General features: G+C 37.0%; 1 protein-coding gene across 1 annotated transcript; it reads right to left on the minus strand.

Moving 5' to 3' along the window:
• On the minus strand, nt 1-27,175 carry LOC114473718 (uncharacterized). Its single transcript, XM_028463487.1, has 9 exons — nt 27,155-27,175; nt 21,815-22,210; nt 1,277-1,348; nt 895-1,179; nt 736-794; nt 582-644; nt 336-495; nt 134-241; nt 1-36 (listed from the first exon to the last, which is right to left on the minus strand). The coding sequence occupies exons 1-9, from the start codon at nt 27,173-27,175 to the stop codon at nt 1-3; spliced, it is 1,200 nt and encodes a 399-aa protein (XP_028319288.1).

A 27,175-nucleotide genomic window follows, 5' to 3' on the forward strand; every position in this document is an offset into this window, starting at 1 on the left:
TCATGGTTTGGTTCGGATTCGTCTCCTCTTTTTTCCCTAAAACCAAAAACATTGAACTTTGAGTCAGCTGATAAAACACTTTCACCATCACCTTTAAGGTTGATGTATCAACATGTCTGCAGAGTACACTTACATAATTGAGTTTGTTGGACCAGTCAGGGTTCTCAGCAGAGTGGAGTAAAGAACCCAGTTTGGCCCCAGCAGTGAACTTCTTTTTTTCCATGGCGGACAATGATTTCCACTGTGGATGGACAACAGGAAAAGTGTCAGTCACACACACTGACGACGAGAGTTTAAAGATCACAGATCATTCATGGAGGAACAAACTAACTTACCCGTTGACCGAGGAGTTTATTAACTGCAGCGCTCGTCCTCACACCCAGCTCCTCCTCTGCAGACTTCCTGTTCTCCTTCAGGAAGAGCATGAAGGCGTTGAGGGGCTTTTTGACATATGGTCCCTGTGCCACCTTCTTCTCCTGAGGCTTCTTCACCTTTCTGAACGAACAAAACATAAATACGCAGTGTAAGAGCACGATCCAGAGTCAGACACAAGAAAGACACGTAGGATTAAAACAACTCACTGTGACACTGGGGGCTTCACTGGGGACACTGTCTGCACTGGGGGCACATAGTTTTTCCCATTCCTACAAAGATGAACACACACTGGATCAGAAATAATGTCACATTGGAAGTAACGTCTGTATTTGATCTCGTCTGTTTGTTGGATTTACTTACTCTTCTCCAAAAATGGAGGCTGTATTACACTCTAGGGTGTACACTGGGATTCCATCATACTGGAGACACAAAAACACGTAAATGTTAGACACCCTGTCATGGTGTTATTACAAAGATCTACAGAAATACATGAAGACGTGTTTAAAACAAAGATCTTACTGTCATTGCATGCCCATCATTAGCCGGGGGGGTGAAGGTTTGGAGGTCAGTCCATTGTGGGGCCACATTAGGAATGGGGGGGATGGTTGAGGGACCAGGATTTTCTAAGGGCCAGTCCTTGGCATTCAACAAGGTGGTGAAGCTTCTGATTTCCTCAATGTCTGGGGCGCCATACAAAACAACAGCCTGATGTTGTTGGCCCCCTTTCTGTTCAGCCCCGTACTGGCTTCCATCCTGTTGATCCCCGTATCCGAGGTCTTCAGGCCAGTGAAAAAGAAACTGTTCCTGAAAAGCAGAAGGACATCCATGTTTTTGGAACCATTGATATCACATCAACATTAATTATTAAGTAGAAAATTAGGGGTCTTGTCCAGGTTCTTACCAGCTGAGCAAAGTTCTGTTGTTCTGTGGCCTGCATCCACTCATCATTAAGGCATGAAATATACTCCATAATCTGAGAGGAAAGAGGTTCAGTGAGCAGATCAGCAACATGTATTAGTAACAAAGAGTAAAGTTATTTTTTATTAATACACTTATTCTGATACAAATAGAAACATTAATACACATTAACTGTGATCTAAGGCAATGAAACAACAAAACTAACCAAAGTTCAATAATAGCATTGATCACTGCTAGAATTAAGTTTACCTTGTCCAACTTTAGGTTTTTTAGAAACAACCTAACGCTTGAGTCAGCAAAATTGTGTTTTGATACTTGATACTATGATCATGTCACACTCATGTTCTATTGCGTAACAAGTTTGGCATCGGCCTGTAAGACGACACTAAAGCCAATTGATACAGTTTATAAACAAGCTCTGAAATTATTGGATATAAATTAATTTTTTATTAGTATTTTTGCTATTTACGTCTTTATTTACCTTTTAGGTATTCAGGCTACGTGCAAGGCAAGGCACACTTTATATTCTTAAAAAAGGTACTCCCAATAACCTGCCGAAATGACTAATGATGGAAATTAGCCATTGGCTATAATCTCATATTTACATGTATATGTTCATTAATATTTATTGTCCCTGTTTTAAATAAAATAAAGTCAAACAATTGCTAACATTTTACCACATGACATGCTAACCACAGCAGAGATGAAAGACATCTCATTCATATCACTGTTACATTGCATTTCTCTGTATTGATAATTTAATTAATAATTAGATTATGTATATTTGATAGCACTTATAATAATTATGTAGAAACCTTAAAAATCAGGTCACTGTCACATTAAGTTTGGAAACATTATTTCACTTTAAAAACACTTACTGTGAGTTGACTGGAAACTTTTTTAAAGTTTTGCTGCTGATACTTTAAAAAAAAAACACTAATTTTAAATATCAGCGTCTGATGAACAATATAAGGGTGATTTTCTTCTCTTTAAAAGCTGGAAAACTGAAGAAAGATTGAACTCTATGCTAGAGGTTGATGTCTTGCTGCTATTCAGTTAAAAGTTGGTTTGTTAATGCAGGTTCTATGGAGCACAGAAATTTATAGTTTCAGTTGGTTTCTATGACGACCACTTTCAAGTGCCTCAGTAGCCTCAGGTCATGCATACACAGTGCCTGCCCTAAAATATATCAAATATGATAAAAAATAGTCCAAAACTAAATCAACATTAATAATTACATAATTAAAAATAATTAATTGAAAAAAATAATAAAATAAATATTACACTGCACAATATAACAACTTGGGATATTTTTTCTTAAACTTGTGGTGCAATCTGAGGCTACGTAAAAAAAAAGTCGCCCAACCAATCAGAGCGTAGTACTGTCCAATCATTGTGAGGTGAAGGGGGGGGGGGGGGGGGGGGGCTTTATAATGTAGTGGCGTACAGATGTTGTGATATAAACTGGGTGATTATTTTTTTTGCGGACTAACTTCAGTAACGACAGTCCAATCCCCCCGATACTAGTTACGTCACTCTGTTTTAGCACTAAGTAGAAATACAGACAGGTTAGCAACAGTGGCGGCTGGTGCATTTTTCTCCAGGGGGGGCTACAACTCCAAAATAGATATACATTACACCAAAAACAGGTTTTGTGTAGCTTTGAACAAATAATTAAGAACAATTGCACATACAGAACTGCTTTTAAACTAACCACATTTATTGTCATTGAACCCATAAACAAGCAAGAACAAATATAGTATATAGTAGTAGTATATACCAGTGGTTCTCAAACTTTTTTGGCTCAAGTACCCCTTTCTCTCATTTCTGAATCCAAGTCCCTCTAATGTCCAACTACCACATTTTGCTCAGAATACTATGAAAAAACAACTATTGATCATATTTATGGAATGAATGAGTGATAAACATTTTAAATAATCTAATTTTGTAAATAAGTGGAAAGAAACAGTATTTAGTGCCTCATTTATTTCTATAGTTTTTATTATTTATGGTCATCTTCCTCCTAATGTGTGACCAGGTGAATGATCCTTGTTTTTTCAGTTAGTGTTCTAATCAGTATAATTTCTATCATCATTGTGTGGGTTTTCTGTGTCAATGTGTGTGTTTCTGGTTTCATTTTGTGTATTTTGTTTTTGTGTGTGGTTGGTATTATTTAAATTATTCCATCTCAGTCTGTTTCTGATGTCATTTTGAATGTTTCTCTGTTATGTTTGTGTAATTTGTAGCAATGTGTCTTTGTTGTCGTTTTGTGTGTTGCTGGTAACAATAAGTATTTTAATCTCTTTGTGTGTGTTTTTGGTGTCATTTTTCAGATTTTGTTGTTGGTTGTCTGTTCTTTTTATTATTCAGTATATTTTTCTTTTATTTGTTGTTGTTATTGTTTTGTGAAATGCTGGTAATATCTAATAGTATTATCATTTTGAACTAAAAAAAAACATAAAACGCCATATTTTTAATGCTTTCATTTGTTAATTTTCCTTCTCTCTCTCTCTTAAGTACCCCCTGAAGTCTCATTGCGTACCCTTTGAGAAATTCTGGTATATACAATAGAGTGAGTGAGCGTGCGTCAGGGTTATTATACTTCTTGAAATGTAATTTGTCTTGTTTTTCAGATTTTACCCTTTTTTTCCCTCCAGTTTTAGTTAGTTTAGCAAGTAATTAAATACAAACGGGCGTGAAAAATGAAGTGGTAAATGAATATACATAATTTAAGACATGACAATATATAATTTAAGACCTAGTTTACAAAATATGGACATATGTGATTTTAAATCATCAAATGTAGTTTGTTCCTAGTGTGTTAATGCATGGTGAATTGTCGCAATGCGTGTGCGTGCACTGTGTATCTGCTGCACGGTGTATATTCTGCTTGTTTTTAAAATATAATCCCACAAAGTAATCTCCATTTAATAAAAAATACTAGTAATACAATTACATGTTCTTAAAGATACTGTAAAGGTTTACAGTTACATAATTTTTCTATCCAGATTACGTAACGTTGTTAATTGTAATTCATTTTTCCCCAAATGTGTGTGTGTCGCACACTTTCAAAAACGTCATATTTGATTGTGGGCTGTTGTGGTGAGCAAGAAGTTTTCTGCTGAAATCATTGATTGTTTTTTTTTTAATAACATTTTTTAAAACATGTCTACGTACGATAGTCTTATTTGTTTTTGGAATATATTTGACTGGGAACTGGTGTTGCATACAATAGCATTTATTTAGAAAAGAAAAGATGTGCATTAAAACTTTTATTTACATCATAGATACAATGCTTAATGTACACGTAACATTAAAATGTTCTCGCTAACAGTTGTTGTTCTGCTTCCAGGATTTTTTTTTTTCTACTATTATAGCTTTGATTCAACTGTTTCTCAGCCAAACGTGTCAAGTTTTGATTTGAAAATTAGGAAAATTTTCAGGCGCCCGTTACGAGCAGTGATTCCTAAAACTAGTATTTTGATATAAAATAAGATATAACATACGGTATATATATTGATATATGCAATATTGTAGTTTTATTTATCGCCAAAATAGAAAACTCGATACATCTTGAATCTCGATACATAGCCCGGTCCTAATTCCTAAATTATAATGCAGCCTAAATAAAAACATAAATGTGTATATGAAGCACATGTGTTTATATATTATTACAGTTCATAAACAAGTCAATACATTGCATTTTTATTGTTAATTTGACGTAGCTTGTCTTTAAGTTGAACATGTATGATTTATTTTCATTACATGATTTCTTTTAATTTCTCATGCTCACTCATGTGGTTCTCTGGTATTCACTAATGACTTATTAGACACATTTGTTGCAGACTTTACATCCTTTAACACTTTTTGAAAGAAGTGTATATTTGTGGCGCTTGTGATTGGCTGATTTTTCATGGTGACTTACATCGTTCCTTCCGCTGTGGGAGATGCTAAAATCTCAGTTACTAATATTACAGAACGTGTAACTGTGTTCCATCCTGCTGCTTTTTAGGAAGCTAAACTGTCTGTCCCATTTTCCAATGTATTTACACAAGTTCTTTGTTTTTTTGCCAGAACATTTTCATTCATCTATCTCTCTTCTGAGTTGTTTCCGGGTTTGTTGCCGATGTCAGCACTAACCTTGCGAGAACTGCCACTCAGCCCATTTCAGGTGGCAGTTCTCACGAGGCTAGTGACGGCGTTCAGTTTACTAAGGCATCTTTTAATTATTATTACATTAAAATACGGGATATTTACGGGAAAATACTAATACGGTTTCCAGGAAAAGTGGATAGGAAAGGAGATAGGAGGGACTTTTAGGACGCAGCCCAAGTCTCTGCATCCCAGGTACATCCTGGACATGGAACACCTACAAACCCCACACAAGTACTCGGAGAACAATCTCACACAGATGGGTAAACATTTTTTTAGTCAAAAAGCTGAATTTATGCATTTCCTGTTCAAATCCAAGAAAAAAGTGATGGGAGGCAGAGACGAGCTGTGCTTCCTCCGTGACGTCACTCAGTAGCACACACTGAGTGAGCAGGCAGTTGACACGTGCCCATTGACTTCTCTTTTGATATCTCCAATATACATGTTTGATTACACATGTACTACACATGCTCACATAACACAGTCAGTCTGATATACTTTAATGAATGTGTGACATATTTAGTTTTTCTAATGGCTACATCGTAGTACTGTGTCACACCAATAGGGGGCAGGGCTCAGAACTAAGGGATTACTGGCTTTGGTCAGAGGAGTCAGATCCAGTACTGGAGGGTCTGTGATGGAGACCAGCAGTGAATAGTTAATAGGCATGGCCGTCCCCACCATTAGGCTTGATCGTGAGATTATTTAGCATTTTAAGCAACTTAATTGCAGTTGTAAAGGCTTTTTTTTACATCACACAACTTAGCTACGAAATACAGCAAATTACAGTGTAGCACATTGTATCTGACAGCTTGTTTCTTGATTTGGGTTTAATTTCTCAACAATAAACGAGGACCTTTTATAAATGTTGCATCATCAGTTCATTTAGCTGTGTGTGTGTGCGTGTGTGTGTGTGTGGCACACTTTCAAATGAATGCATGAACAAGTGAAAGATTGTCACACGTGTGGGTGTATTTGTGCACATGCTTTCCTGCTTTTGTGTGAACGAATGAATGTGAGCTGTTGTTTGTGTGTGTGTGTGTGTGTGTGTGTGTGTGTGTGAGTGAGTGGAGGCCCCTGGCCAGGCCATTCATTATTGATGCTCCCGCCTCGGGGTACGTCGGGGGAAATGGATGTGCGTGCGTGTTGGACTACGTGTGTGTGTGTGTACAGGGGGTCATATTGTGTCGTCAAACGGCGGCCGGTGAAAGATGGCCAGTGCTGATATGATCAGTCATCTGTTGATCAAGATGTACTGCTGCCGCCTCGCCGCAGTTTCTCTTTGAATCTCACTGTTAACTTGTTTTTTTACTCGTCCCTCTTTGTGTCCTGCTTGTTACTCTGCGTATTTTGAACTTGTATCTAATTCAAAATGAAATGAATTCTTAAAGAACTCTTTAATCACTTTTTCCCTTCTTTACTTCATGAGTGTTGTGCTTTTTGGTCTGTCATTGCACTCAGTCTGTGTTTTTGGTGTGACTCTGGGGTTTATATACTGTACATATCCTCCACCACCATCCACCCCCCCACGTCGCTCGATATCACCTCTCTCTTGTGCTTTTATCTGTTTCACTCTCTTATTTCTCTTCCTTTCATTAAAGTGTCAGATTACATTTGCGCAGACAGGAAACATTAAGACACAATCACACTTAGGCAACATATTCAACAACACACAGATAGATCATCTGATGCAAACACACACCAATACACTGGCAGACAAAGAGAGAGGCAAACTGTGGTAAGTATATAATGCGCTGTAGAAAGTGTGGTTAAGCGTAAAAGACCAGGCTAAAGTGCTCCAGCCCTGCGGTGAATCACTAAGGGGCTTCAGAGAGTTTGGTTTTCAAACCTTAAGGTGTTGTTTTTTTGTGGTTAGAAGATAATGGGGTTTTATTGTGTGGTTAAAAGTCATGTGGGTTTTCCTGTCTGTTTTTTTTACACACAGACCTCAAAGCCAGCAGTGATTGCAATGGGACAGCAGATGATATAGATCTTTAAAAACAGATGCAAAGTTAAGTCTTAAGTATTCTGGCAACTTCTTTATATGCTCAGTTTTGTTTTCAATTTTAACTGATAGAGGTTATTTTTAGTTTTTAAGAAAAATCTAGATTCTCACTAATAAACAATAAATGCAGTAGTTTATCTGATTTCCATTTACATCCAATAACTAACATCCATGTTCTTGAAGGCAGATCTTTCCAAGCCAGTGTCAGAGAGATGACTTCTTCATTAGCTCCTTTTCATCATGTATTTACCTTTTCAATCTCTATCTCGAAATTAGCAGAACAGAGAGGAAGTATAGGCCAATGAATGTGGTTTGTCTTTTTTGACAAAAACTCAACAAATATGTACAATTTTTTTTTTATGTAGTTTGCTAAATCATTCAGAAAAGTTTTTTTGGGTGATGGGCTTTAAATGTCAGAAGTGCAAAGAGTACTGTATATTTTACTCAAATACAGTTACTGTTACAATGTTTAATTGTTGTCAATTACAGATAAAATTACTGGTAAAAAAGTACTTTTGCAAATATTTATTTATATATACACACTTACACACCTTGTGTGGTTAGTATTTGGATTGGAGACCACTGAGAAGGTGCCAGAGTGGGGGACAGTCGCTCCAGTGGTATTTGCCATTGTGTCCTTGGGCAAGACACTTCACCCACAGTGACCACATTTACATGGAAGTTTTAATTCCTCTTTAAAGCAGAATAAAAGTTAATTCCTCTTTAAACTGACCTTATAAACACTTAATTCCTATAGCTAGTTTAATTTCGAATGAAACTTAAATTCGAATTAGGTGGCAGGTTTTTTCCGATTTTAATTCCGATTTAGATAATTCATCTTTCTTGTAAACACTTAATTCCCCTTTATGTTAATGCCGGTTGTTCTGAGCATGAGCGATTTACCGAGATAACAACATAATCCAGGATGGCCGCAAGGACTCCAGCGAGACTATTTAATAATAAGAGCCTTAGAATACATGGATATAATGCAAAGAGCGGATGGACGGAAGCACAAACATGGACGCCCACAGAATTATTAAACACGCACGGACCTCGGTAAACGCGGTAAATGGAACAGGCTTCATCGAATGGCTGGCGCTAGGACCCAGAGGCGAAGTAAATGCGTCCTCGTACTGCATTTGCAGGCTGTAATTGCACCAGTTTATCATTTTACCAGTTGTTAGAGCTAATATCTTTACCAGGGAACAAATATTTATTCCTGGTGAATGTTTTCCCTAGTTTTACTGGGCTTTATTTAACGGTGATTAGTTCCTATCTCCCTTGCGCTACGCAGTCCAAACTGAAACCTTGTGTTATTGTGGAGCTGTTGCTTCAAAACTACAATCAAAATAAAGGTGAAAATAGTTCTCATGTGTGGTCTTCTGTGTTATAGCCGACAATGAAAGGTTTGTTGTGTGTTTTTCCCGATAGACGTGATAGGTCACGTTCTCCCACTGTCCAATCAGAGCCTTCCCAACCCCCAGACCTTAAGCGGGTTTTCCATGTCAACACGAAGCAGAACACTTTAATTCCGAATGATTTAATTTGGAATAACGAATTCCAAATTAAAAAAAAAAACATCATGTAACCGTGGCCATTGCATAGTATGAATGTAGTGCGTGAGTGAGTGTTGGTGGTGGTCAGAGGGGCCAGAATGATGCCTTAATTCTGTAAAACGCTTTGAGTGTCTATGATAAAGCGCTATAAATACAATGCATTAATATTATTATTATTCTTGTAATTGTTATTATTATTATCATTATTATTATTATTATTATTATTATTATTATTATTGTTATCTCAAAGATTAGTTTAGAAGTGTGTGTGTGTGTGTGTGTGTGTGTGTGTGTGTGTGTGTGTGTGTGTGTGTGTGTGTGTGAGTGAGGTAGCACATGTCTTACATCTTCTTAAATCACTCATCACTGTGTCAGTGTTGTTTTCTGTGGGAAAAAGGATAATGTCTTTACAATGTGTGGTTAGAGTCAAGACCGGCACAGTTCACTGTGCACTGACCTGGACTGATGCATAATGTAACAGCACTGACCACACTGATGTATTAGTGGACTAAATGACTGTATTAATGCTTCTCAACTCAGGGAGGGAGGCACTAAGAGGCCTGAAAAGTGCTTTAAGTGAACGTGTGGAACAGTGATTGGCAATGATAGCCGTGTGTGTGCGTGCGCGTGTGTGCATGTGTGTTCTTGATCTTAGTTTTAAAATGTTAGACTTGTCAGAGCGATTGGGGATTTACATTTTTCTTAATCAATACTTTTGTATATTTGTCCTTTATTATTGACTATTTCATATTGTTTAATGAATACTGCCGACTTTTACACTTTCTGACTGCTGCGCTACTAAACGCACGATTACGGGTGCATAGGGTGGCAGCCAAATAGCATGTAGTGAGTAAAATGATTTAGTATAATCTTGAGGATAATGTTTTCAGTTTTTCTATGAAAATTTTGATTTTCCCATATACTTAATTTGATCGCCAAATATAGAGGTTTTATTGGCATTGCACTGAAAAAAACTATGCAACAAAATGTAGCTGTTATTTAAAGCTTTTACCCCCTGAGATAAAACCATAGTGTATGCCTCATAGATCAGTGAATCGAATATTGTTTACCTCAAAAATAAAGGAGAAAGGCCAAAATTGCCTCATAAACGTTTGTTTTGGGCTCCACCCTAAACGCGTTTGGTGAAATTTTCTGGCATTGCATTGTGGGATGTGGAGTCCTGTAAATGGATGCATAGAAGTGTTTTTACTTCATTCTTACCATGATTTCTTTGTGTTTTTCACCGGACAAGGAGAACAGTGATTTACTGTGTGGTAACCCATTCTTGTTCTCGTTTGTTCCCAGTATTCCCCGTTACATCAGAACCAAGAAAAAACACTTCTAAGCACCAGCGTTTACGGTGGAGGTGATGAAAACAAACTTTCAAGCAGAATTTTGACCTTTTTCTTTTTTTGGAGTAAATAATTGAGAGATTTATTTTATCTCTGGATTTTTCAATGTCCGTCTTGTAGGCCCTGACGCTCTGTTGCTTTGGTTTGAGCACTCGCACAAGTTGTGCTGTTTTCACATGAATGGAGCAGAGCTAGACTGCCCTGTGATGCAGTATACAGATAAATCACGTCTCCTCTGGGTACAAAGGAGGGCTCAGCCATGAAGATAACTGTGCTTGGTTTTTTTGGCTTTTGAACCGAGACTGAGACAGAGTGACACAAAGAACAGAGAGACACACAGAGATAAAGCGACGGCTTCTTCTGGTCCTCCTGTGTGTGTATGTCACGTGTGTATGTAACTGGAATAAACCACATTGAAATAGTCCTACTGTCCTCGGAGCTGTTCAATTAAAAAATCTGGGAAGAAGGTATAGAAAAAAACATACAAAATCAATTCATTCATCTATGAGGCCTACAATATGATTTTATTGAATAGAAATTATTGAGGGGAGCAGCTGTTTTTTTTTTTTTTATTCAAGATGCAATAAAATTCGCATCCTTAATTTGGGCAAATGTCATCAAGACAGCCAGGGTTTAAGTTTGGCCTGGGCAAAAAAATCGGTTTAATTGATTTATCAAATTTATAAATATAAAAAAAGATTTTTATTTTGCAAATTCGAGTTTAAAAAAATTATAATATATATATATATATATTTTTTTTTTCCCACCACAGTTTTTTCGGACTTTTTTGCATTCCGTCTTTGTGGGATACCATAGCGCGATGTGAGCCAGCCCCCTCTTTGTTTACATTTGTTTACCCTTTGACTATATAGGTTATATGTGTGCCACAGACATGTTTAATTTTTTTATTCGCACTATGCTGCGATGCTAAGAGAAGAGTTGTCTTTTTTTTTTAATTGTATTGTTATACTGTATGTTATAATCTGATTTCTTAATCAGTAAATTGAAGCTACTGTAAAGTCGCTGTTGCACTTTTGCTAAAACCTGGGTTAAAGCTTGAAATAGTTGAGTGACAGACCCTCATTTACTTTTGGGATTGTTCTATGCATTTTAACTCTAAAAGGACAATCACAGCAATAAAGTTGCACTTTTGACAATATATCTGATGTCTGCAGTCATTTTTAAGTGCATTGAAAATAAAATTGAAACTTGAATTTTTCTTTAAAAAATGAGGTTTTTTTTTTTTTTTTTTTTAATATAGGCAAAATTGCTTAGCCCTAGACACCTGCCTACCCTGTTCAGAGGTGTATAGTTATACTTGAAGATATTCCAGCTCACTGTGTATCTTTTTCCTCCAGCCTGTCATTGACTTCAGCCTCTGGCCCTGCCTTCCTTCTTCAGTTCCTTGATATCTACCCCATATTGTAAACAACTGTCATATCTGGCCTTCTTAAATAGCCCTCATTGTCCTGCCGACACACACACACACACACACTTGCTAACATATCTCATCAATGTTTCAAACAGACGGCTAAATATCAGTCAGCTATACCCCCCATGCCTCGGCCTCACTTATTTACATCCGGCTGCCCCCGCGCCATTGAAACCTCAACACCAGCATCAATGATTCATCAACCAATGTTTTAGCAAAATGCATACCTCGTCTGTCGATACAGAGGAGGGAAAGAGGAGGAGAAGGATGAACAGAGAGGAGGGGCTGTGTGAGTAAGTAAAGGGAAAGAAAGAGTAATAGAGCTAAGCAGTAAGGAAGGAGTGAGTGAGAAGGAAAGTCACAGGCTGTGATGGATAAGGCCTCACCAAAGAAACGCCACATGCAGTAAGAAGTATAAAGAGAGAAAATGAGGGGACAGACCGAAAAGAAGAAATACAGCAAGGGAAGAGAAAAGTAGCAAATAAGATAGCAGAGCGTCCCTCCTCCACTCATACTGTAACCTCACCCAGTCTCTTTTATTTTCCAACACTTGATCCCTCTTTCATGGAGGAGACCTGGTCTTTTTCATTTTCTCAATGACAAAAATCAATGCTCTTGTGCAGACACTGCAGTCTGATATGTCTTTTACTCTTTAAATTTCACATGAATATCACCCCTCCTTTCTCCTGCTGATCAGTGGGTGTTTTATTAGACAAGCTGATATTTTATTTATTCATTTTTTTAAATAAATCTCACCTGGGATTTTAGATAAAGGTGTGTGTTGATTTGTGGTGAATATTTTACCAGAAAAATACCACCATTGTGCATTTTTTGAGTATATGCTATTGGTCGCTTTATCGTCCCCCGTCACAAAGTGTGGAAGGGGGATATAGGTTTGAGCTCTGTCCGTCCGTCCATCTAAGTTAAAGGGGACAGCTTTTCTCAGAAATCGTTTAAGATAGGATAACCAAATTGGGTGTGTGGCTTCAAGGTATCAATACCTTGATGGAGTTTGAAAATGAGAAGTGCACAAATATGTTTTCCGGAGTTTTTGCCCTTGTTTCATTTTTCTTTACTACGTTCCAGGTATTTTCAAAGGGGACAGCTTTTCTTAAAAATCATTTAAGATAGGAAAACCAAATTCGTTGTGTGGCCTCAAGGTATCAATACCTTGATTGAGTTAAAAAATGAGAAATGTGTAATTATTTTTTCTTGAGTTATTGCCCTTGTTTTGTTTTTTGGACTCTGTTTGAGGTATCTTCACAGGAGACAGCTTTTCTTAGCAATTGTTTAAGATAGGATAACCAAATTTGGTGTGTGACTTCAAGGTACCAATACCTTGATGGAGTACGAAAATAAGAAGTGTGCAAATATTTTTTTTCCGGAGTTATTGCCCTTGTTCCGTATTTTTTGCTCTGTCGAGGTATCTTCAAAGGGGACAGCTTTTCTTAGAAACTGTTTAGGATAATTAGTATTGTTATATTCTGATGTAATAATGCTTTCTTATGTATACATCAAAGTTCTTAGATTTCGGACATTTAGGAAAAGATTGTGAGTTATAACGACATCCAACCTGGTGGGGGATGTTGATGTCGTCTTGTTTTATTTGTAATGTTGGTGTTAGATGTGAATCCTATTATTACTTGCATTTTCTGTGCAGTGCAAGGCTATTCCCTGCTCTGTTTATAATATGTGTAAGGAAATTTACTTTAAAATCATGTAAACTATATTTGAACGTAAATATGACCCAAGTAAACCTTTAGTTGTCTTAAATGGCATCTGCTCACAGTATTGGTATGTCTTATAATCATTTGTTTCAACAAACTCATAAATTATTTCATATATTGTCTCTTTAATTCACAAATTAATTGATTATTGTCATCAAAACACATTAGTTTTAGTTTGTTTCCATTACACTCAAAGCAAATGATAAAGGCCGTGTTTGAACACAGACGGAAGTCATTCCATTACTTCAATAACGCCAATGACAGTTGATGGAAGTTATTGTGAGCTTTTTTTTTTAATGCATAGGGCAAACATTGATCAATTGTTGTGATCATTGGAAACAAATGGATTAAGACGGATGGAAGGGAGGATGGAAGATACTGTATGGCAGTCAGGCTTGACTTTGAGGAAGAGTTGTTTTAGGGTAACAAGGACAAGACACTTGTGTCTGCGTCTCGTCTTCCACTCACTGACTTCCTGTCATTTGGTGCCCAGGGTGAAATTATGATAATAAGAGAAAGGAAAAGCTATTACTGTGCCTGCTCCCTCATTATGTAAATGATATTAAACAGGCTGGCTGGTGCACATGCACACGGTCTTTTCTCTGTGTGTATGTGTGCGCGCAAGTGTGTATGGTTGCCTTTATTTAGCTCTTTGTAAATGTGGTGGTCATCAAAATGTACGCCACATTTCTTGTGTGTCTATCTGTCTGCGTGTGTGTTGGTGTGTTTTTGTGTGTGTGTGTGTGTCCCGAGGCTACGGGTGTTAATCTCCTCACGGTGATTACAAGGTATCAAACTTCCCCACAATAATTATGACGTTAATTACGTGCTTTGTTTGAGCCAGGTCGGATGAAACGGCCACTAAACAAAAATAGAAAAACATATTTTCAGATGCACTTAAAGCTGATCTCCGGAGTTTCTGAGAAATTCTTTTGAAATACAAAAAAAATACCTAACTAGTCTTTTAGTATGGTCTACTGCCAGTGGTCATTTATATACATTAATGCCTTGGTTTCCAAAGTGGGGTCAATTGTCATGGGGGGTACGTGAATGAAAATTGAAAACAATGACAGCATTGGAAAATAAAATATAGAGCAGTTAATGCTATTGCTAGGTGAATGCTAATGCTAGGTTATTGCTAATGCTAGGTTAATGTTAATGTTTGGCTAATGTTACTGCTAGGCTAATGCTGGGTTAAAGCAAATGCTAAGTCATTATTAATATTAGGCTAATTCTATTGCTAGGCTTAGTCTATTGCTGTGCTAATGTTGATGCTAGGTTATTGTTAATGCTAATGCTAGATAATGCCAATGCCAATGATAAGCTAATGCAGTGCAATGCGGGCCAGCACCTGCATCCTCACTTGCATTTTCTTCAGGAAATGCAAATATTCTAATTATTATTATTACTATATATTCTTCCTCAACAGGATAGGTAAAATTCACTGTAGGGCTGTATATGACATTACATTATTATGTTTTTAAGTGTGCAGAAGTAGGGGGTACATGGCTTCAGGTTAATTGTCTGAAGGGGTACATGACTGTGAAAAGTTTGGGAACCACTGCATTAATGTATATAAGTCCCGCCTTTGTCCTATAGACCCCTATACAAATGTAAAAAACGGCAGTGATCGCCCAGCCAATAGGCTTCGACTTCCTGTAGTGGATACTGTCAATCAAAGTCAATGCGGAACTGTGCACAAAAACACGCGTGTCACATCAGCAAACAGGTAAATATGATTTTGGCTCTTACCTCAGGAATGTCCATCACCAAAAATATAACGATGACCCGTAGACATATATCAATGCGACCCGATGCGGTCTTGTTAAATGATAAATGGACTTGATTTTATATAGCGCTTTATCACCACACTGAAGCAGTCTCAAAGCATTTTCCATATCAGCTCATTCACCCAATCACTCCCACATTCACACACCAGTGGGACAGGACTGCCATGCGCTAGTCGACCACTGGGAGGAACTTAGGGTTCAGTGTCTTGCCCAAGGACGCTTCGACACATAGTCAGGTACTGGGATCGAACGGCCAACCTCTCGATCAGAAGACGAGCCACTACCACCTGAGCCACGGTCGCCCTATATTGTTATGTTCCGCGATGCGCATGCAGAAAAGTAGAGGCGTGGCTTCTGGTAGATTGGCAGAGGCAGGGGGAGGAAGTGGAGCGGTTTAGGGCGGGACAACGCGACGTTTCTCAGAAACTCCAGATATCAGCTATATGGAACTTAGTTATTAAGAATATGTGACTGCATATTTTACGTTATATTTTAGATATATATTTTAGGAGTTTTGACAAGATCATTCACCATTTTTACCTTTTCCAAAAAAATTTACAACACCTGTCTACAGGAGGCTTTTAAAAAGCTTAAAAGTAACAGAAATAATGAGAAAGTAAAAAGGAAATTTACACAACATTACAAAAAGAAAAGCAATATTCAAAGTTAAAGACAGTCATTAGTTTTAGGGAAGAAGCAACACGGGCAAGTGAGAGACCAAGATAAAACATTTTTATTCATCAAAGTGGGGCACAGTCGAAAAACCACTGCTTTACAACAAAAAATGAGATGTTAATTAACATTAAGATCATTCAAATCTTGAAAGGCTTGTATTGCAGGTCAATGAAATCACAGCGACTACAAATAACTAGTACAGAGCAATCTGCTTGTTTTTTTGGTTAAAAAAAAAAAAAAAAATCAAATTGGATTCTTTAAATTAGGGTTAAATATTTTTTTTTTTAAAATTAGCTTTGACGACGATGTCAGTGTGTTTGCGTTGTGAGTGATTTGCTGCCTCATGTTATACACTTATTCAGCTGAGTGCTTGGACACTGAATGTTTGCTGTTTAATTGTTCACCGTGTCTTGCTCTCGCTGCTATTCCATGACGTTCTTCGTTGCCTTCAGTTTGTCTGCATTAGTTTTTTGTTCCTTGGATCTTGAGTTTTTTAAAAAAAAAAGGACCACATGTGGGTCCTCCTACACTCATACATTAAACACACACTAAACAAAAAGGGCTGTTCTAAATGATATATACAATTTATTATATGGAATTAACAAAATCAGCTCAACTGCCATATAGTGCTTTAAAAATATGTCAATATGTTCAATTTTATTTATTTCTACAGTATTTTGTTTAACTTACCATTTAAATAAACGATAATTGGAAATGTATGCATTGATTATCGTCTGAATGACGATGCATCGATTATTTTTCCCATCCCGCCTAACTAACAGTGTGTTATCTGTATAGTTTACATACTACATGCACTAGGGCCATTTGTGTCTTTAAAGCTTAAAAAACACATTTTACATTGATTGTCCACATCAAAATTCAAGTTACTTTATTGTTACTGATTGGTAACTGCCACCAATAGCACTCATTAGCCCATCTCCATACCACCTCATCTCTATGTGTAGTGCAAATAAATAAATCAAGATGAATATCACATAAAGTTGTTTTATTATTTTATAGAGATGACGAGATTCTCTGCTAGTGTGTGTTTTATCTTGCATCTATCTGGGGCCCCTAGTGGCTCTGTGGCCCTAAGCAGCTGCTCCATTCACATATAATGCACTATATTGTTTGCATACAACATTAAAGACAAAAAAAATGTTGACTATAGACTTAAAAAAATATATTTTTAATTAGTCCTAGATCCCTATTTTAAATCCAAAACATTTTTCTTGCATAAAAAAAGATAAATAAAAAAAATAGAATATTGAATTTAGATCAGCTAAACTCAGATTATAATAGTGTACACAAATACAAATATAGGAAATTGCCTGCAAACAACTATTTAAATACATATTTTAATTGACAACATCATTGGCACAATAATAAAATGAAGAACGGTAAAGATAATCAATAGTTATGGTTTCACATTCTACATTGAGCCATAATGCAAATCACACAGGGAGGCATTTTGAAAAGCTAATTACAATATTTTTGATGTGATTACGAGGTTTTCTCATAGATATTGACACTGACATGTTTTTAAACATCTTTGCCAATCCTGTCCACTTTATGTATCGTCTATATTTATGTGATGGGTCACATGTGCTCAGTAATATAAAGTGTTTCTTTTTCTCTGTGTGTGTGCGTGTGTGCGTGCATGTGTGCGTGTGTGTGTGTGATTCACGTGTGTATTCCCAGGGGCTGGACAGGCTATCAAGCATCTATCCATCCTTTGTAAGAATCAATATTTATAAATCCCCAAGGAACTGTGGTACGAAGCATATAAACAAGCAGTGGAGTAGAGCAACATGGACCACAATACACACACACACACACACACACACACACACACATACACACACCCTACGGGAAAAGAGTAAACAAATAAATTGCACAGACCAGCACTATCACACCACATCTTGAGAAATTGGAAAACATTGGTAACAGTTACTTTTAGACCAATCATTTTAAATGGGTGGAGCTTAAAGGGTGACTTAATGTAATTGGTCACTTTTGTGACTGGAATGGACACCTCATGTTCCACCCGCCACATTAAATGACAAGTAACTGTATATCATAGAAAAAGATGCGGTTAGAGCAGAGGTGGGCCACTTCTATCACAGCGGGGGCCACAAAAATGTATTTGTTTGATCAAAGGGCCACATTATCAACATTAATGTCAGCATTTAGAATAATGACTATTTGAGCATTAACACAGGGAAGAACAAAGTTATTATCGGAATTTTCATTTATATTGTCTTTCTTGTTTTGATTGTATTTTTATTGTCCTTTTGTGTATTTTCCCTGTAAAAGCTATGTTTTTGTTACATCAAATTGTATATTTATGTTGTAATTTTGCATTTTTTGGCATAATTTTTGTTTGTTTTTGTTGTCTTTTTGCTTGTTTTAGTATTATGGGTTCGCAGAGTAATTTTTTGTGTTTTTCTTCTCTTTTTGTGTACTTTTCTTGCCATTTTGTGCAATTTTGGATATATTTTGAGTCATTTTGTGTATTTTTGTTGTCGTTTTGTGTTATTTGGAGTAATTTTGTGTATTGTTGTTGTCGCTTTGTGTTATTTGGAGTCATTTTGTGTATTACTGTTGTCATTTTGTTCATTTTTGTAGTAGTTTTGTGTGTTTTTGGAGTGTTTTTTGTGTTTTTCTTGTCGTTTACTGTATGTTCCTGCAATGTTGTAAATCTTTGTATTTTTTATGTTGCTATATTTTGCTTTTGTTTTGTGTATTTTTGTACGTTTACTTTGGGGGATGCATAAAATTAGGCTGAGGGCCGCATGTGGCCCCCGGGCCACTAGGTTCGAGTATTAAAAAGGAGAAACGGGTAAACAGTAGTTGTTTGGTGTGAGTTAAAATACTTGAACATGAATCAGACAGTAAACATTTTCTACATCACATCTGTCTTAAAGGGGCACTATATAGAGTTTTGACTAGATCTGCGCCACCTAAAGGTGCAATTTGCCCTCTTCCGGAAGTCCACATTTGGCCAATAACAGTATGGCTGATGCTGAATTCAATTCAACTCAGAAGTTAGCATTTTCAAGTAAAAAAAATCCTAATCTCCATCTTCAAAGCGTTCCAGATGCAGCGCGCCAAAATGTCTCAGATCAGGTCAGAGAATCCAGAGTTCCAGATTGCCTTGAAGGCAGCATTACTGCTCCTGAGGTACTGCTCTGTTTCCACACATTTGCACGCCCCACCCGCCCCAGGCTAAAACCACCATCATTTTTATTTGCATTCAATTTGCCATCAGTGCCTTCATTAATTGTTGTAGAGTAATTGAATAAAGTTGATAGCACAGTGGAGGTATAAATGTCAGAGTAAAGTGTTTGATAGTTGACACAGAACCTTCCTCAATGCAAAATGTTTGTTTAAACTCTCCTCTGGACCTTGCAGGCTAAAGGTGTTGAAAGTTACATGAAAAAAAAATAAAATAAAAATGTTTCAAATGATTTGTTTGTATCATTCTAAAGGAAAATGACAATTTTTACATTTACAAACTTGTTTCTTGACATTATTGTATGAATATTTTCAGTCATTATTTAATGACAGTAAATAAGGAGGATACATACTGAGCTCTTAACCAGGTTTTTACCCTCACTCTAAGTTGTCACTGTCCAAGATCTTGTATTTATGTAAGATGAACACTTGTCTTTTACATGCAGTGCAAAAAAAAATTAATAAAAAAATTCAAGTGTTAACAAAATGACAAGGATTGGTTTAATTTGTGGAAATTGGAACAACTTCACACATTCTTGATTGGATAGTTGTGTTCATCAGGGTTGGGGTCAGTTACAATTCCATTTTCAATTATCCATGTTCAAATACGATTATAGTGACCAGCATTATTTTTCCACTTACAATTAAATTAACAATCATTCTGTATTCTCATAAAGTAAATTACAATTATAAAAGTTCTATTACAAATAATCACAATTACTGAGCCTGAAATAAATAACCTAATAAAAGTTAACCATCCTCTTGTGTTAGAATTCTGTTAACATTTCTTATGATAATGAGTTAGTTTGACTCATGTCTTAAATCAGCTGTAAAATAAACTAAAAACAAATGTCATCTAATTTATTTCCTATCTATTGTTTACCTTGTAAGGCTTCCTAATCAATTAAAAATATAGGTTTTAATATTTTTGATGTGGGCGTTTTTTGTCAGTATACCCCTGAATGTACAGTATATGTATTTTAAATGGTAAAATCTAAAAAAGCTTGATATCAAACATATTTTAATAATTGTTGTAACTGTAACATAGTTCCCTAGTTTTGTGTTAAATTATAATTGACAATTTTTATAAAACTTTCATGACAATTACAAAGTCAGTTATCTAAACTCAATAACAATTTAATTATGATTACGACAGCAACAGTTTTTTTTACATTACGCCATAGTTGTTTTTAATTACCAATTACGCAATTACATTTATAATTGACCCAAATCAAGGTGTTCATGCCAGTGGAGGAGGGGTTGTTTTGCCTGTACAAAAAAATAAAATAGAAAAAGTCAAATAAATAAAATTCTTGTAAACTCATTTCGAACTTAAACAAAGTAAAGAATACAGCATAGAGGAATGGAGGAGTTCACTGTTGCAACTTAGCAAAAAAAAAAAATCAATGAATAAATGAATGAATAAAATAACATCATCTTCGATTAAACCTAGAGATGAAAGCTTTTGAACCTTGTGGATTTCTTAAGAGAAGAGGTATCCACTCAGTTAAAGTAGCTCCTACCTCTTCACAATGCAATAACAAATGAATCATTTTGTGTGCAAAAGAAAAAAAAAAAAAACTACTTTTTATTTATCTATTTTTATTTTTAATTCATTGACTACACACAGCACACCATATATTTATTTAATATCAACATTCCACCCCCCATAATACCACCAAGATTTTTTTAGTTCTTTTTTTATTGACCATTTGATGCCTTAAAGATTCAGATGTGTGTTAAAAAATACGCCAATCTTGAGAAAGAGTGACATAATGGCTCCTCAGAGCTCACAACAGATTGAGATGATTGGATTGAGGCTTGGCTTAAAAGTGCTGCAAGACCACTTGAACAGGCCGAGAGTCTGAACCAGAATAATGGAACAGAGAGATCAGACGATGTTAGCAGGATCCCATCTGCAATGCCACACACTTCTTAACACTCTATAGCATGCGTTTGTTACACACTTCCTAAAAGATTGCCTGTGCGAGCTAGAAAGCAACAAAGAGGTCAATGGAAGAGGCAATAATGAGATGGAAAGACTTCCCAACTGGGTTCCTGGACACTTGAGGACACTCCACAGTGCACAGACGGTTCTCTGTATCAGGGGGGCATATTTATTGTACGTTGGGAATGAGAAATGAACCATTGGACAACACATATTGTTACTTTTCGTGTCTTGCAACAGTTGCCTCCATTTTTCCTAAATGTAACACCAAAGTCATATTCATATTTAAAACAGTCCCAACCTTCTTTTGATTATAGTAGTCATTTTACATATAAGGTGATGATAAAGCTGTAATCTGTCAATATATCAACAGTCTAAAGCCACACAGCTGTTTTTGGATCCCTAAATTTTTCTTGAAAATGAAAACTGCTGAAGACAGTATTTTTAATCAGCTATAGACAAACAGGTACATCTAAATAAAATTAGAATATCATGAAAAAGTTTAATATTTTTGGTCACTCATTTCAGGAAGCAAAAACCCATACACTGCATGATATAGGGATCTCTCAGTCACGTGACCTGAAGGGAGGTGGGCAACAGCCGATCTTCACGTAGAACATTTCCAACTGTTCTGGCCGTCAACGGACCGTGCCATTGTAGTGGGGAGACTGGGGCATGGAGGGCTCCCAAGTGCAAGTATGAAAGCAGAACTGGTGTAGCTGAGGAACGGGAACATCCAGCTGCTTCATCTTCTTCCAGACTGTGTGCGCTGATTGGCTGTGCCGGCCCGGTGCAGCTGCAGTTGAAGCCGAAGGCTTTCCAGAAAAGCCGGACAAACCATGTTGAGGCCCGGGGCGGGCCGAGGAGCGGACGGTCTTGGCCTTCTGATCTGTGGGCCCTGAGCAGCAGTTTGCAGGAATGCCTTCCGTCGCACGGGTGGAGATGGGGCCGGAGATTCCCAATGAAGACAGAGGCAGGGGGGCTCCATCGTCACATCGTTGCTGCCTGGAGGCCAGCGCGGAGCCAAAGATTTTCCCCCGGGACTATGGGCATGGTCAAGATGTTGCTTCTTTCCCTGTCGGAAAGAGTAGCAAGGTCTTGGAGGACCGGCATGATAGGAGTATTTTGCTACGAGCTATAGTATCACAGGCAGTTTAACAGTTTCTAGACCGTCAAAATGACTGCTCCATTTGGAGTGATGTCACGTGGGACATCGCTATAGGCTCATGACACATAGAGTGAAATATTTCAAGCCTTTATTTCTCAAAACTTTAATGATTACGGCTTACAGAGAATGAAAACCCAAAGTTCAGTGTCTCAAAAAAATTGCATATTGTGAAAAAGTTCAGTTTTGATACATGGGGAAGACTACTGACTTGACAGATGTCCAGAAGACAGTCATTTACACCCTCCACAAGAAGGGTAAGCCACAAAAGGTCATTGCTAAAGAAGCTGGTTGTTCACAGAGTGCTGTATCCAAGCATGTTCAAAGAAAGTTGAGTGGAAGGGAAAAGTGTGGTAGGAAAAGGTGCACCAGCAAAATACATTCAAGAATTTGGGGAGCTTCACAAGGAGTGGTCTTAGACTGGAGTCAGCACATCAAGAGCCGCTAAGCACAATTCAATTCAGTTCAATTCAACGTTTTTTGTATAGCGCGATTTACAACAAATTCATCTCAATGTGCTTATCAAAATATAAAATTCATAATAAAGAAAAAAACAAGATCCACATGAACAAGCATTTAGCGACAGTGGGAAGAAACAACTCCCTTTTAACAGGAAGAAATCTCCAGCAGAACCAGGTTCAGAGGTAGCAGCCATCTGCCTCGACTGGTTGGGGTTAGTGGACAGCAGGACCAACAGAACAGGATAGAGAGATAGAACATCAGAATGTCCCAGACTAGTTGAGCCATGAACCACAGATCAGGAACTGCCATCATCAGCTTCACGACACCTGAAACAGAGAAGAGAGAGAAGGACGAGGAGAAGCCACTGACTGCAGAAAAACATGTTACAGTATTATCAAGTCAGCATGCCTTGGCCTTGGGCCTCACTCCCAGCGGCCTAGACAACACTTATTAAAAAGGTGACGAATCTCTTCCCCTTTATTGGTAAATAAACGGCAACTCCAAGGTCTGTAAATGCGACCGCTTACAGACGAGCCCATGTTTGTTCTAGCGTTAGGGTATGTTATGATTCAGTCCTGTAGACTGTAAATCATAACCAGCTACAGTACATCAAAATTTGAAACTCTTCCTGTTTATTGAACCAGTAACTGCACAGACAAATCTTGGACGTACAAATGTTGCATTCCTCGTGTCAAGCCACTCCTGAACAAGAGACCACTTCAGCATTGTCTTATCTGGGCTGTGGAGAAAAAGAACTGGACTGTTGCTCAGTGGTCCAAAGTCCTTTTTTTCAGATGAAAGTACATTTTGGTGTACCAGAGTCTGGAGGAACAGTCCACGGATCTACGTTGCTTGAAGTCCAGTGTGAAGTTTCCACAGTCTGTGATGGGTTGGGCTGCCATATCATCTGCTGGTGTCAGTCCACTGTGTTTTCTGAAGTCCCTAATCAACACAGCCATCTACCAGGACATTGTAAAGCACTTGATGCTTCCTTCTGCTGACAAGCTTTATGGAGATGCTGATTTCATTTTCCAGTAGGACTTGGCACCTACCCACACTGCCAAAGGTACCTGGTTCAATGACCATGGTGTTACTGTTCTTGAGTGGCCAGCAAACTGGCCTGACTTGAACCCCATAGAATCTATTGGGTATTGTCAAGAGGAAGGTGAGAGACACCAGACCCAACAATGCAGATGACCTAAAGGCTGCTATCAAAGCAACCTGGGCTTCCATTACGCCTGAGAAATGCCACAGGTTGATCGCCTCCATGCCACGCCGCATTGCTGCAGTCACTCATGCAAAAGGAGGCCCAACCAAGTATTGCGTGCATAAAAATTATTTTTGACATTTTTGTTTAAAATATCCTTTTTTTAATTGATCTTATGTAATATTCAAATTATCTGTGACACTGAATTTTGGGTTTTCATTATGTGTCAGCCATAATCATCAAGGTTTGAAATATTTCACTCTGTGTCATGAGCTTATATCATATGTGGGTTTCACTTTCTGAAATGAGTGACCAAAAATATTAAACTTTTTCATGATATTCAAATTTTTTGTCGATGTATCTATCTACTGTATGTATGTATATATATATATATATATATATTGTATCTGTGCGTATAGTCCCACACCTTCAGTCGGAAGAGTCAGATGTGTGTTGGTTATAGTGTGCCAGTGTGTGTTAAATGGAGGTGGTATTAGAAAGGGGGTATGTTGGGGTTATTTGAGGTGATTTTGTCACTGTGTGTGTTAGTACCTAATTCCCAGTGACAGATAAGTGGTTGGAACAGCTATATGTCACATCTCTTTACCCTGGACAGGAGACCTGGAAATTAAACCCAACTCATAAACACAGGGACCAATTCTCCTCCTTACACACACTCACTCACACACACACAGATGTCTATTATTTCATATGGAGACATTATACAGCATACAGTGCACCCATCTATGTGCGCGTATTAAGACGTGTCGAGCCAAACAAACATTTCCCGGAAAACATACGCACACACGCGCATGCTCACACAGTGCCAGGAAAACCACTTATTCAGTACCCGTCACCTCTGCTTAATAAATAAGAATGTGGTTTGGACTGAGTATGTGTGTGGACAGGAGAGTTTTAACGCTTGTTTGAGTGTGAGTTTGTAAAGGAGGGGACGAAGAGATGTGAGAGCGGAGCAGCATCGCTGTCTGGATTAAGCATCTCGTCTGTGTGGTCAGGTCCCTTAATGAAAACCAATAGAGATTCACTCTGCTTAAATGAAACACACACACACACACCGTACAAGCTCAATTTACAGCTGCAATGAAGCCGTGTCACTTCACTAGGGAGCGTGTTTGTGTTTGGAGATATTTCTACTTTTCTCTCAATTTATTCCACATTTTGTTTCATTCTTATTTTTAGATTTGGATGTCTCTTTTTATAACATGTTTTACCTTTTATTTTCCTCTTTAAAAGTTTCACATTTATGGTTTTGTGCCTGTGTTTGTGTGGGCGCGTGTCATACGAGAACCATTGCGGAGTCAATTTGGCAGGTGACACCCCTGATCTGGCTTCTGGAACCAGTAAGCAACCCTGGCAATCAGACGCCCTCCAATTAATTACTCTGCGTGTTTACGTGTGTGTCATCGAGCTCCAGACTTTCCACACACACAAACACAAACACACACACACACACTATCACATATTTTACTCAAAGTGCTGTCTGGTTTTCCGAGGCCTTACAAGCATCCATCAGTTTGCTTTCCCCCCCAAATAATGATGGGTTACAAATATGTGCTTGTAAGGGATTACAGTGTTTCTTGGTCGAATTAAAGAATCTAGTATTATCATTTAAAAAGTCCTGAGGGTTAGGCAATGGTATTTATATTGTGTCGTTTATATTTAAGAAGACTTTTTTTATATGAACTTCTACACGTTATCAACACCTGATTAGTTTTTTTGACAATATTGTCACGTAATATAACTATAGGCACAATGTTCTCTCATTTACAACATAAAATAGAGCTGCTGTTCTATGGAAGCCCAAAAGAGTCATAATTAAATAAATAAAAACAACATTTTGAAGTAACTTCTATTTTGATAAATAACAGACAAATATATAATATGGCCATTACATTGTTAAATAGGGTAATATCATGATGAAATATGTTTTATTATCCTTAAATATCTAATAATTATTATTTTATTATAATTATTGATTTCATAATTATTTTAACAATGTCATACTTTTTAAAATAATGACGTTTCATTTATTTTCCAAGATTTAAGAAAATAAAAAAACGTTTTTTTTTACAAAGTCAATTTTTATTTCATAATGTCCTTTTCCACAATGGCCTTTTTATTTCATAATGTCGTTTTTCAGCAGAATAATTTCGGTTTGTCAATCAAAGCTGGTGGACTGGACTTCTGCTTGAACCTTTAAGATCGATTAGTATTCTTGGACTAGGATTCATGGTGGAAGTAATTCTACTGAAAAACGACGTTATGAAATAAAAAGGCACTTGTGGAAAAGGACATTATGAAAAAAAAATTGACTGTAAAAAAAAAGTTTTTAATTCTATAAAAGCTTGGAAAATAAATAAGTATTTTAAAAAGTATGACATTGTTAAAATAATCATTATGAATTAATTATAATAAAATAATTATTATTAGATATTAAATAATAAAACTTATTTCATAATATTACCTTATTTAACAATTTAATGGCCATATTATATATTTTTGTTATTTATCAAAATAATATTTATTTCAAAATGTTGTTTTTATTTATTTAATTCTGACTCTTTTGGGCTTCCATACTGTTCAAATTAAGAGGAATGACATTAAAAGTGACAATTGTACATGTCTCATAACAGTCTAAACTCATTGTACACATAATAAACACGTCTTAAACAGTTTCAGATAATTCCATCACTACTTTGTTTAATGAGAACTGAGCTCTATAGCCATGATTTTAAACTTCAATTTACAACACTTTATTGTTTATAAATCATGATATTGTATATAATGTGAACAATGAAATGTACATTTACAAAACTTATTTTAAATCCATGAAACACAGAAGAAACACTCGTGGAAATGTTGGGCAGTAGACGTGCTTAGTCAGCTTAGTGTCTGAGATTTTGTTTCAGATTTGGGTGAGTATGTTTGTGTCAAACCTTTATGTTTGTCTCATGATGTTGTTTCACATCGGTACTTTTATTAAGTGCCACAGTTTGTGAAAAGATGATACAGAGTGGTTTAGTGCTACCTGTGGGGAGTAGGAACAGAAATGAGTCTGTCCTGTGTGTATTCATTGCTTTTTCTTATCTCGCTGAGAGCCATTTGTTCTTTTTCATCCCCGCTCTGTCTCACCGTCTCTTTCTCCAGCTCCAT

The sequence above is a fragment of the Gouania willdenowi genome, chromosome 12, assembly GCF_900634775.1.
Source record: "Gouania willdenowi chromosome 12, fGouWil2.1, whole genome shotgun sequence".
NCBI lineage: Eukaryota > Metazoa > Chordata > Actinopteri > Blenniiformes > Gobiesocidae > Gouania > Gouania willdenowi.

Excerpts from the sequence above, each read along its gene's own strand:
- LOC114473718 (XM_028463487.1), bottom strand. The coding sequence starts at position 27,175 with ATGGAGCTGGAGAAAGAGACG. Across the intron at positions 1,180-1,276 it reads AACAGAACTTTGCTCAGCTG|GAACAGTTTCTTTTTCACTG; the intron begins GTAAGAACCTGG and ends TCTGCTTTTCAG. Across the intron at positions 496-581 it reads GTGAAGCCCCCAGTGTCACA|AAAGGTGAAGAAGCCTCAGG; the intron begins GTGAGTTGTTTT and ends TTGTTCGTTCAG.